A 13,104-nucleotide genomic window follows, 5' to 3' on the forward strand; every position below is an offset into this window, starting at 1 on the left:
CCAGGCATTATTGTTTCTGTTTCAGTTTCTTGTCAGTGCATTGTTCGTGTTTCTTGTGTATCTTTTGTATTATGTTACGTTTTATTTATTTAAACACTCACTCCCTGAACTTGCTTCCCGACTCCCAGCGCACATCGGTACAGAATAACACCTCACCTAAGGGAAGCGTCAGGAAGTACTTTTTATTTTTTGTGTCAGAGTAATGACGTCAGGTCCAGGAACTGCTACATCCGGGAACTGCTACAGGCTATCATGTCTCAGCCTGATCCCCAGGCTCCCCTGCCTCAGCCGGCTCATAGGGCTTTCATCATGCCTTAGCCGGATGGCCAGGCTCCCCTGCCTCAGCCAGCTTGTCTGGCTTTCATGTCTCCTCCGGATCGCCAGGCTCCCCTGCCTCCTCCGGCTCGCCAGGCTCCCCTGCCTCAGCCAGCTTGTCTGGCTTTCATGTCTCCTCCGGATCGCCGTGCTCCCCTGCCTCAGCCGGCTCGTCGGGCTTTCATGCCTCCTCCAGATCGCCAGGCACCCCTGCCTCAGCTGGCTTGTCAGGCTTTCATGCCTTAGCCGGATCGCCGGGCTCCCCTGCCTCAGCCGGCTCGTCAGGCTTTCATGCCTCCTCCAGATTGCCAGGCACCCCTGCCTCCACCGGCTCGTCAGGTTCTCTTGCGTCAGCCGGGTCGCCAGGCTCCCCTGCCTCAACCAATCTGTCAGCGTCCCACGCCCCAGCTGACTCGACAGGTTCCCGTGCCTCAGGTGGAGTGACAGGTTCTCGCGCATCAGCAGTGTTGACCGGTCCGCTCCTGAATCACGGGTTTGTCCCCTTTGACCGCGTCCTGCGGCTGGAGCCGCGCGTCGAGAAGGGGGTACTGTCACGTATACTCCCTCTCCGGCCTCTAGGTCATCAGGCTGCTGATTATCCCGCACACCTGTCACCATCGTCTCACGCACCTGCGCCTCATGACACTCACCTGGACTCCATCACCTCCGTGATTATCATCCCTATATCTGTCACTCCCCTTGGTTTTTTTCCTCAGGTGTTATTGACTCTATTTTCATGTCAGTGTGTTGTTTGTGTTACATGTTTGTTTCATTGATTTATTTGAAACACACACCCTGAGCTTGTTTCCCAACTCTAAGCGCACATCGATGCAGGGACCATATATAGACAGGTTTGTGCTTTTCCAAATCATGTCCAATCATTTGAATTTACCACAGGTGGTCTCCAATCAATTTGTAGAAACATCTCAAGGATGATCAATGGAAACAGGATGCACGTGAGCTCAATTTCGAGTCTCATTGCAAAGGGTCTGAATACTTATGTAAATAAGTAATTTCTGTTTTTTATACATTTGCAAAAAAAAACACTTCCCTGTTATTGCTTTTTCATTATAGGGTATTGTGTGTAGATTGAGGATTTGTTTTTTAATCCATTTACGAATAAAGCTGTAATGTAACAAAATGTGGAAAAAGTCAAGGGTTGCACAATGGACTGTATAGACTGAACAATGAACGAACGACTGGGTTGCATCTCTAGCAACCAAAATATGAGAAAGTAGGAAGTGGCTAATAAAAATACATTCAAAAACGACAAATTATACTGGTAAATTTGTGGTTGAGTATTGTTTTATTTGGGAACTGTGGTATAAGTGGGATAAATGCCTCCTTTCTTTACATTACCTTGGAAAAATTTACTTTGCAAAGGGACACGGTTCCACCTTGTCCCACTCCATCGTCCATTAATGTACAGGACGTCGGCATTTATCACTTACATACAGTTGAAGTCAGAGGTTTACATACACTTAGGTTGGAGTTATTAAAACTAATTTTCAACCACTCCACATATTTCTTGTTAACAAACTATAGTTTTGGAAAGTCCGTTAGGACATCTACTTTGTGCATGACACACGTAATCTTTCCAACAATTGTTTACAGATAGATTATTTCACTTATAATTAACTGTATCACAATTCCAGTGGGTCAGAAGTTGACAAACACTAAGTTGACTGTGCCTTTAAACAGCTTGGAATATTCCAGAAAATGATTTCATGGCTTTAGAAGCTTCTGATAGGCTAATTGACATAATTTGAGTCAATTGGAGGTGTACCTGTGGAATTATTTCAAGGCCTACCTTCAAATTCAGTGCCTCTTTGTTTGACATCATGGGAACATCAAAAGAAATCAGCCAAGAGCTCCACAAGTCTGGTTCATCCTTGGCAGCAATTTCCAAATGCCTGAAGCTACTGTGTTCATCTGTACAAACAATAATATGCAAGTATAAACACCATGGGACCACGCAGCCGTCATACCGCTCAGGAAGGAGACGCGTTCTGTCTCCTAAAGATGAACGTGCTTTGGTGCGAAAAGTGCAAATCAATCCCAGAACAACAGCAAAGGACCTTGTGAAGATGCTGGAGGAAACAACAAAAGTATCTGTATCCACAGTAAAACAAGTCCTATATCTACATAACCTGAACGGCCGCTCAGCATGGAAGAAGCCACCGCTCCAAAACCGCCATTAATAAAAGCCAGACTACGGTTTGCAACTGCACATGGGGACAAATATTATATTTTTTTGAGAAATATCCTCTGGTCTGATGAAACAAAAGTAGAACTGTTTGCCATAATGACCATCGTTATGTTTGGAGGAAAAAGGGGAGGCTTGCAAGCCGAAGAACACCATCCCAACCGTGAAGCAATGGGGTGGCAGCATCATGTTGTGGGGGTGCTTTGCTGCAGGTGCACTTCAGAAAATACATGGCATCATGAGGCAGGAAAATTATGTGGATATATTGAAGCAACATCTCAAGACATCAGTCAGGAAGTTAAAGCTTGGTCGCAAATGGGTCTTCCAAATGGACATTGACTCCAAGCATACTGTCAAAGTTGTGGCAAAAGGGCTTAAGGACAACAAAGTCAAGGTATTGGAGTGGCATCAGAAAGCCCTGACCTCAATCCTATAGAAAATTTGTGGGCAAAACTGAAAAAGTGTGTGCGAGCAAGGAGGTACCTTGACTCAGTTACACCAGCTCTGTCAGGAGGAATGGGCCAAAATTCACCCAACTTATTGTGGGAAGCTTGTGGAAGGCTACCCGAAATGTTTGACCCAAGTTAAATAATTTAAAGGCAATGCTACCAAATACTAATTGAGTGAATGTAAACTTCTGACCCACTGGGAATGTGATGAAAGAAATAAAAGCTGAAGTAAATCATTCTCTCTACTTTTATTCTGACATGTCATATTCTTAAAATAAAGTGGTGATCCTAACTGACCTAAGACGGGGAATTTGTACTCGGATTAAATGTCATGAATTGTGAAAAACTGAGTTGAAATGTATTTGGCTAAGGTGTATGTAAACTTCCGAATTCAACTGTATACCATGGCTTTCAGACAATCAGCATCCAGAAGCCAAACTACCCATTTTATAATGTCACTGCCCATCTTGCTGTCTTATAGTAAAGGATTCTAAGTTCTAATACAACTGTAATGTATTGTGCATGTCATAATGTACTGGAGGCTACATTCTTTTTTTAAATGATTTATCCACATGCCCACAGATGAAGTCTACAGTACATCAAGAAGATTTTATAAGGTTTCACATAGGAATAGGATTATCTGTATGAATTTCAATTGACAACACATCCTTTGCATCATTAAAAAGTACTGAATGAAGAATGAAGACTCTCATATTAAGGAGTATTATACATACAGACAACTTTGAACTCTCATATACATTCAAGTTTGAATACCCAGAATCCTTGAAAGGCTGCAGAGGCCTCAAATACATATGAGCTTTAGCCTTGACAAGTCTTGTATTCATGGCCAAAGGACCCATGTGGGAAAGCATTAAGCAATCTATGTGATTATCATAAAAATTCTAATATCGAGGCTATTGAAATTAAACCAACTAACCTGTCGGCTGCAGTACAGAAAACAATTTTATAGATTTAATTTGAATAGAAGACCTTGTTTGAATTGATTTTTATTGTATTTACTTTCTCCCAACCAACTCTTATCTGGTCACTTGGGACTTCAGATATTTATTATGTCATAATATTTGCATGCACGCTCCCTTGTGTATTTATTTGGACATTGAAGCTAAAACTTTGAATTTGGCTCTTTACTCCAGCATCTTGCATTTGAGATCAAATATTTTATATGAGGGAACAGTACAGAATGTAAACTTATTTTTGATGGTATCTGTCATGTTGTTGTAAGAATTATCGGACCAAGGTGCAGCGTGATATGGTTTCCACATGTTTATTAACTGAAACACACAAAAACAATAAAGAATGAACAAAACTTGAAGACAATAGAGTCCTCACAGGCAACTACACATAAACACACAGTATCTGGACTGAGCACCGGCGCAGAAGAAGACTCCGGCCATGGAGCAGGACTGGACGCCGTGTTTGGACTGGACACCGGTGCAGAGGAAGGCTCCTGCCATGGAGCGGGACTGGACGACGTGTCTAGAAGCTCCGAACCGTCGACCTTCGCTGGAGGTTCCGGACTGTCGACCATCGCTGGAGGTTCCGAACCTGGCACTGTCGTAGGAGGTTCCGGACTGTGGGCCATCGCCGGAAGCTCTGGAATGGAAACCGTCGCCGGAAGCTCTGGACTGGAAACTGTCGCTGGAAGCTCTGGACTGTGAATACGCACTGGAGGCCTAGTGCATGGAGCCGGTACAGATGGCACTGGACTGGTGACACACACTTCAGGGCGAGTGCGTGGATCTGGCACAGGACGTACCACACATGAGATTCCCACATTGTATCCTGTACATTTAATATATTCACTGATCATGTACTCTTCCTTGGCAAATAAAGGTGTAGTTCAGGTATGAATCTCTGAGACATTATTTTTCAGTCTTAACAAACTCCATTATTTGAATGATGCTGTGTCTGCATGTATGTATAACAATTATACACTTCAACAGTGTTTACCACTCCTGCTCCTGGGACATCAATGATTACACATTGTAACTATGCAATAGATTAGAAACATGATTGATTTGTTATTCATATATACAGAAACAGAAATGTCCTGTGAAACAGTGGATGTAAAGAATCTAGCTAGCTAAAGCATTTACTGCAAATTGAATGTACAATTGTGTAAGCTTGCCTTACAATGCAGCTGAAGTAACATAGCTAGCTAACTCTTTACTTGCTTATTGTGTGATGGGGATAAAAATATGTATGCCAATGGATGTGTAACTAGCTACAGTATGTAGCCGATCTGTGTATGGACCCTAAAACATTAGGTTCTGAACTAATATTCATACCAATCTATGAACCTCAGCTATCAAAGTTGGGCAACTTCAAGTCTGAATGGCATTCATGAAGCCTATGGATAGAGTAGAATAGTATCTAGACGAGCATTAGTAATGACGGAAGAGAAGCTGCATGTATCTAATTACAGACAGGTTGACTAACAAATTGCCTACCAAATATCAGAAATTACAAGCAGAAAAATATCTAAATGAGGCTTAGGGAGAGGAGAGAGAGAGACACAAAACAGCAGGTCTGAGACAAGGTAGCATGAACGGTGAACAGGTCAGGGTTCCATAGCCGCAGGCAGAACAGCAGCACGACTAGGTGGACTGGAGACAGCCAGGAGTTATCAGGCCAGGTCGTCCTGAGGCATTGTTCTATGGCTCAGGTCCTCCAGGAGAGGAGAGAGAGATGGGAGAATTAGAGGGAGCATACCTAAGATCACACAGAACACCAGATACAGTAAGACAGAAGATTTAGGGAAAGGGGTAAGTTGTCCAACTGAATGTATTCAACTGAAATGTGTCTTCCACATTTAACCCAACCCCTCACTGCCTTTAACAACATCCAAATCTTCAGCACCTGGGGAATATTGGGTTAACTGCCTTGCTCAGGGGTAGAACAGATTTTTACCTTGTCATCCTTGTCAGGATTCAATCCAACAACCTTTCAGTTACTGGCCCAACGCTCTAACCACCAGGCTACCTGCCACCCAAAGGGAAAGGGGGATACCTAGTTAGTTGTACAACTGAATGCCTTCAACTGAAATATGTCTTCCGCATTTAACCTAACCCCTCTGAATCAGAGCGGTGCGGGGGGCTGCCTTAATCGACATCCATATCTTCGGCGCCCGGGGAACAGTGGACATATGACAGACTGACCCTCCGGCATATAGACTATTGCAGCGTAGATACTGGAGACTGAGACAGGGGGGAGTCGGAGGACACCCCCGGACAGGGCCAACCAGGCAGGATATAATCCCACCCACTTTGCCAAAGCACAGCCGCCACACCACCAAAGGACTATCAACAGACTATAAACACACTACCCTGAGACAAGGCCAAGTATAGCCCACAAAGATCTCCCCCACCACACGAGCATGAGGACAGGAAGATGGGAGAGCATGAGCAAGCCAGTGACTCAGCCATCTTAATAGGGTCAGAGGCAGAGAATACCAGTGGAGAGAGGGGAGACGGCCAGGAGGAGACAGCAAGGGTGGTTCATCACTCCAGTGCCTTGACGTTCACCTTCGCACCTCTGGGCCAGAATACACTCAATCATAGGACCTACTAAAGAGATGAGTCTTCAGTAAAGACTTAGAGGTTGAGACCGAGTCTGCGTCTCTCACATGGATCGGCAGATCATTCCATAAAAATGGAGCACTATAGGAGAAAGCCTTGCCTCTAGCTGTTTGCTTAGAAATTCTAGGAACAATAAGGAGGCCTGCGTCTTCTGACTGTAGAGTACGTGTAGGTACAGTGGGGCAAAAAAGTATTTAGTCAGCCACCAATTGTTGAAGTTCTCCCACTTAAAAAGATGAGAGAGGCCTGTAATTTTCATTATAGGTACACTTCAACTATGACAGACAAAATGAGAAGAAAAAAATCAGGAAAATGACATTGTAGGATTTTTAATGAATTTATTTGCAAATAATGGTGGAAAATAAGTATTTGGTCAATAACAAACAAGCAAGATTTCTGGCTCTCACAGACCTGTAACTTCTTCTTTAAGAGGCTCCTCTGTCCTCCTCTCATTACCTGTATTAATGGCACCTGTTTGAACTTGTTATCAGTATAAAAGACACCTGTCCACAACCTCAAACAGTCACACTCCAAACTCCACTATGGCCAAGACCAAAGAGCTGTCAAAGGACACCAGAAACAAAATTGTAGACCTGCACCTGGCTGGGAAGACTGAATCTGCAATAGGTAAGCAGCTTGGTTTGAAGAAATCAACTGTGGTAGCAAATATTAGGAAATGGAAGACATACAAGGCCACTGATAATCTCCCTCGATCTGGGGCTCCACGCAAGATCTCACCCTGTGGGGTCAAAATGATCACAAGAACGGTGAGCAAAAATCCCAGAACCACACGGGGGGACCTAGTGAATGACATGCAGAGAGCTGAGACCAAAGTAACACACTACGCCTCCAGGGACTCAAATCCTGCAGTGCCAGACGTGTCCCCCTGCTTAAGTCAGTACATGTCCAGGCCCTTCTGAAGTTTGCTAGAGAGCATTTGGATGATCCAGAAGAAGATTGGGAGAATGTCATATGGTCAGATGAAACCAAAATATAACTTTTTGGTAAAAACTCAACTCGTCGTGTTTGGAGGACAAAGAATGCTGAGTTGCATCCAAAGAACACCATACCTACTATGAAGCATGGGGGTGGAAACATCATGCTTTGGGGATGTTTTTCTGCAAAGGGACCAGGACGACTGATCCGTGTAAAGGAAAGAATGAATGAGGCCATGTATTGTGAGATTTTGAGTGAAAACCTCCTTCCATCAGCAAGGGCATTGAAGATGAAACGTGGCTGGGTCTTTCAGCATGACAATGATCCCAAACACACCGCCCGGGCAACGAAGGAGTGGCTTCGTAAGAAGCATTTCAAGGTCCTGGAGTGGCCTAGCCAGTCTCCAGATCTCAACCCCATAGAAAATCTTTGGAGGGAGTTGAAAGTCCGTGTTGCCCAGCAACAGCCCCAAAACATCACTGCTCTAGAGGAGATCTGCGTGGAGGAATGGGCCAAAATACCAGCAACAGTGTGTGAAAACCTTGTAAAGACTTACAGAAAACGTTTGACCTCTGTCATTGCCAACAAAGGGTATATAACAAAAGTATTGAGATAAACTTTTGTTATTGACCAAATTCTTATTTTCCACCATAATTTGCAAATAAATTCATTAAAAATCCTACAATGTGATTTTCTGGATTTTTTTTCTCATTTTGTCTGTCATAGTTGAAGTGTACCTATGATGAAAATTACAGGCCTCTCTCATCTTTTTAAGTGGTAAACTTGCACAAATTGGTGGCTGACTAAATACTTTTTTGCCCCACTGTATGTACGGCAGGACCAAATCGGAGAGATAGGTAGGAGCAACTCCATGTAATGCTTTGTAGGTTAGCAGTAAAACCTTGAAATCAGCCCTAGCCTTAACGGGAAGCTACGCTAGCACTGGAGTAAAATGATACAATTTTGGGGTTCTAGTCAACTATTAGCAGTTGACATTAAAGTATACGACAACAGAATTGTTTATTTATTCATTTCACCTTTATTTAACCAGGTAGGCAAGTTGAGAACAAGTTCTCATTTACAATTGCGTCCTGGCCAAGATAAAGCAAAGCAGTTCGACACATACAACAACACAGAGTTACACATGGAGTAAAACAAACATACAATCAATAATACAGTATAAACAAGTCTATATACGATGTGAGCAAATGAGGTGAGATAAGGGAGGTAAAGGCAAAAAAAAGGCCATGGTGGCAAAGTAAATACAATATAGCAAGTAAAACACTGGAATGGTAGATTTGCAGTGGAAGAATGTGCAAAGTAGAAAAAAAAATAATGGGGTGCAAAGGAGCAAAATAAATAAAATAAATACAGTAGGGAAAGAGGTAGTTGTTTGGGCTAAATTATAGGTGGGCTATGTACAGGTGCAGTAATCTGTGAGCTGCTCTGACAGTTGGTGCTTAAAGCTAGTGAGGGAGATAAGTGTTTCCAGTTTCAGATATTTTTGTAGTTCGTTCCAGTCATTGGCAGCAGTGAACTGGAAGGAGAGGCGGCCAAATAAATAATTGGTTTTGGGGTGACCAGGGAGATATACCTGGATCGCTTGCTACAGGTGGGTGATGCTATGGTGACCAGCGAGCTGAGATAAGGGGGGACTTTACCTAGCAGGGTCTTGTAGATGACATGGAGCCAGTGGGTTTGGCGACGAGTATGAAGCGAGGGCCAGCCAACGAGAGCGTACAGGTCGCAATGGTGAGTAGTATATGGGGCTTTGGTGACAAAACGGATTGCACTGTGATAGACTGCATCCAATTTGTTGAGTAGAGTATTGGAGGCTATTTGGTAAATGACATCGCCGAAGTCGAGGATTGGTAGGATGGTCAGTTTTACACGGGTATGTTTGGCAGCATGAGTGAAGGATGCTTTGTTGCGAAATAGGAAGCCAATTCTAGATTTAACTTTGGATTGGAGATGTTTGATGTGGGTCTGGAAGGAGAGTTTACAGTCTAACCAGACACCTAGGTATTTGTAGTTGTCCACGTATTCTAAGTCAGAGCCGTCCAGAGTAGTGATGTTGGACAGGCGGGCAGGTGCAGGCAGCGATCGGCATTTAGTTTTACTTGTATTTAAGAGCATTGGAGGCCACGGAAGGAGAGTAGTATGGCATTGAAGCTTGCCTGGAAGGTAGTTAACACAGTGTCCAAAGAAGGGCCAGAAGTATACAGAATGGTGTCGTCTGCGTAGAGGTGGATCAGAGACTCACCAGCAGCAAGAGGGACATCATTGATGTATACAGAGAAGAGAGTCGGTCCAAGAATTGAACCCTGTGGCACCCCCATAGAGACTGCCAGAGGTCCGGACAGCAGACCCTCCGATTTGACACACTGAACTCTATCAGAGAAGTAGTTGGTGAACCAGGCGAGGCAATCATTTGAGAAACCAAGGCTGTCGAGTCTCCTGATGAGGATGTGGTGATTGACAGAGTCAAAAGCCTTGGCCAGATCAATGAATACGGCTGCACAGTAATGTTTCTTATCGATTGCGGTTAAGATATCGTTTAGGACCTTGAGTGTGGCTGAGGTGCACCCATGACCAGCTCTGAAACCAGATTGCATAGCAGAGAAGGTATGGTGAGATTCGAGATGGTCGGTAATCTGTTTGTTGACTTGGCTTTCAAAGACCTTAGAAAGGCATGGTAGGATAGATATAGGTCTGTAGCAGTTTGGGTCAAAAGTGTCCCCCCCTTTAAAGAGGGGGATGACCGCAGCTGCTTTCCAATCTTTGGGAATCTCAGACAACACGAAAGAGAGGTTGAACAGGCTAGTAATAGGGGTGGCAACAATTTTGGCAGATCATTTTAGAAAGAAAGGGTCCAGATTGTCAAGCCCGGCTGAAATTATTATTATTATATATATTTTTTACCCCCTTTTCTCCCCAATTTCGTGGTATCCAATTGTTAGTAATTACTATCTTGTCTCATCGCTACGGGCTCAGGAGAGACGAAGGTCATAAGCCATGCGTCCTCCGGAACACAACCCAACCAAGCCGCACAGCTTCTTAACACAGCGCGCATACAACCCGGAAGCCAGCCGCACCAATGTGTCGGAGGAAACACCGTGCACCTGGTGACCTTGGTTAGCGTGCACTGCGCCCGGCCCGCCACAGGAGTCGCTGGTGTGCGATGGGACAAGGATATCCCTACCGGCCAAACCCTCCCTAACCCGGACGACACTAGGCCAATTGTGCGTCGCCCCACGGACCTCCCGCTGCGACAGAGCCTGGGCGCGAACCCAGAGTCTCTGGTGGCATAGCTAGCGCTGCGATGGACCACTGAGCCATAAAGGCTCTATTAATGCATACATAAGGACATCTACACTAAAGTGTTACCATCATTTCCATATCATGAATGTTGATGCGCAGGAAATGATCCTGACACTAGTAGTTTGCTGTTCATCCCAAAAAATGACTTGAAAATAATGTAAGAATTATCTTCGTTACACAGATTAACAGTAACTCCCCACCTGTCTAAAACCAGGTGGCTTCTGTCACATTTCCATATTATGAATGATTTGTATTTTATGCTAATGAGGAGAAGGGGAAACTTTGGACTCCATTTTCGGTTTACAAGTCTCAACATGATTTTCTGTTTCACTCTCTGCGTTACAAGAACAATTATCCCTCCTGAATGAGAATCATGTTTTCCTTCTTAAATCTTAAAAATCGGTTGTCATTCATTCCTTAACTGGACCTTATGATACTGCACCACATTAAAGAATCTGTTTCATCAAAGCCCGATTGATTGACCCCCTCTTGGCCAGACTGTAAAAGAAGAGTTTAAAATGTCTTGTACAAAAGCTACTCTGACTCAACAAAGTCGGTATCCAACTTCTTTGATTCCAGCTTGTATTGACTCAGCGAAGTACTTTCCTTTTGATCTTGAGGTTAAAGTTGTAAAGGGCCCCTGCAATCAGTGCTTGGCCTTTCCATTGGGAGCTCTAATGCATTGAATCACAAGAGACCCGGTGGGCGCGCAAATCACCATCGGCTCCCAAAGGGCCCCTGTGATGCAGGTTGATGTTTATTGTCTTGCCCTGGAGGCGGAACCAAATCACATTTTATTTGTCACGTGCTTCATAAACAACATGTGTAGACTAAGAGTGAAATGTTTACTTACTGGATCTTTCTCTTTCTAGAAACCAGAGAAATAATAGAAAAGTAATAACACGTAATAATAATAATAATAATAATAAAAGCAATAATAAATACACAATGAGTAACAATATCTTGGCTATATACACGGGGTACCAGTACCGAGTTGATATGCAGAGGGGTATGAGGTAATTGAGGTAGATATGTACATAAGAAGGAATAAAGTGACATATAATAAACAGTAGCAGCAGCGTATGTGATGAGTCAAAAAGTGTCAATGCAGATTGTTAAATAGTTAACCAAATTGCTACCCGGACTAGCTATTTAGCAGTCTTATGGCTTTGAGTTAGAAGCCGTTTAGGGTCCTGTTGTTTCCAGACTTGGTGCATCGTTATGGCTTGCCGTGCGGTAGCAGAGAGAACAGTCCATGACTAGGGTGGCTGGAGTCTTTGACAATGTTTAGGGCCGTCCTCTGACACCTCGTTGTATAGAGGTCCTGAGTGCAGGGAGCTCGGGCCCCAATGATGTATTGGGCCGTACGCACTACCCTCTGTAGCCCCTTGGATTTGAGGGGCCCTGACAAATCTTATCAGTCTCCTGAGGGAAAGGGATGTTGTTGTGCCCTCTTCACGACTGTGTTGGTGTGTGTGCACCATGATAGATTCTTGTTGATGTGGACACCGAGGAAATTGAAGCTCTCGTCCCACTCCACTACATCCCTGACGATGTAAAGGGTGTGCTCGGCCCTCCATTTTCTGTAGTCCACGATCAGCTCCTTTGTCTTGCTGTCGTTGAGAGAGAGGTTGTTGTCCTGGCACCACCCTGCCAGGTCTCTGTTGTCCTCCCTATAGGCTGTATCATCGTCGTTGGTGATCAGGGCTACCACCGTTGTGTTGTCAGCAAACTTAATGATGGTGTTGGAGTCGTGCTCAGCCATGCAGTCGCTTCGCGTTCCTAGGAAACTATGCAGTTTTTTATGTGTTATTTCTTACATTGGTACCCCAGGTCATCTTAGGTTTCATTACATACAGTTGAGAAGAACTACTGAATATAAGAGCAGCGTCAACTCACCATCAGTACGACCAAGAATATGACTTTCCCGGAGCGGATCCTGTGTTCTGCCTTCCACCCAGGACAAAGGAATGGATCCCAGCCTGCGACCCAAAACAACGACGTCGTAAAAGAGGCAAAACGAAGCGGTCTTCTGGTCAGACTCCGGAGACGGGCACAACGCGCGCTACTCCCTAGCATACTACTCGCCAATGTCCAGTCTCTTGACAACAAGGTTGATGAAATCCGAGCAAGGGTAGCATTCCAGAGGGACATCAGGGACTGTAACGTTCTTTGCTTCACGGAAACATGGCTCACTCGAGAGATGCTATCGGAGTCGGTGCAGCCAGCTGGTTTCTCCACGCATCGCGTATCAGCATATCGATTGCGCAACCAGGGC

The 13,104-nt window shown here is 44.4% G+C and overlaps 1 protein-coding gene across 1 annotated transcript in view; it reads left to right on the top strand.

The window, feature by feature from the left end:
- Nucleotides 1-202: 202 nt before the first annotated feature.
- The window catches only part of LOC110537871 (GDNF family receptor alpha-4-like), a 53,678-nt gene continuing 40,776 nt past the window's right edge, over nt 203-13,104 (top strand). Inside the window, exons 1-3 of the mRNA XM_036939515.1 lie at nt 203-212; nt 412-750; nt 4,345-4,564. Of these exons, the coding sequence (XP_036795410.1) occupies nt 203-212; nt 412-750; nt 4,345-4,564 (569 nt within the window). The remainder of the gene's footprint in view (nt 213-411; nt 751-4,344; nt 4,565-13,104) is intronic.

The sequence above is a fragment of the Oncorhynchus mykiss genome, chromosome 12 (genome assembly GCF_013265735.2).
Source record: "Oncorhynchus mykiss isolate Arlee chromosome 12, USDA_OmykA_1.1, whole genome shotgun sequence".
Taxonomy (NCBI): Eukaryota; Metazoa; Chordata; class Actinopteri; order Salmoniformes; family Salmonidae; genus Oncorhynchus; species Oncorhynchus mykiss.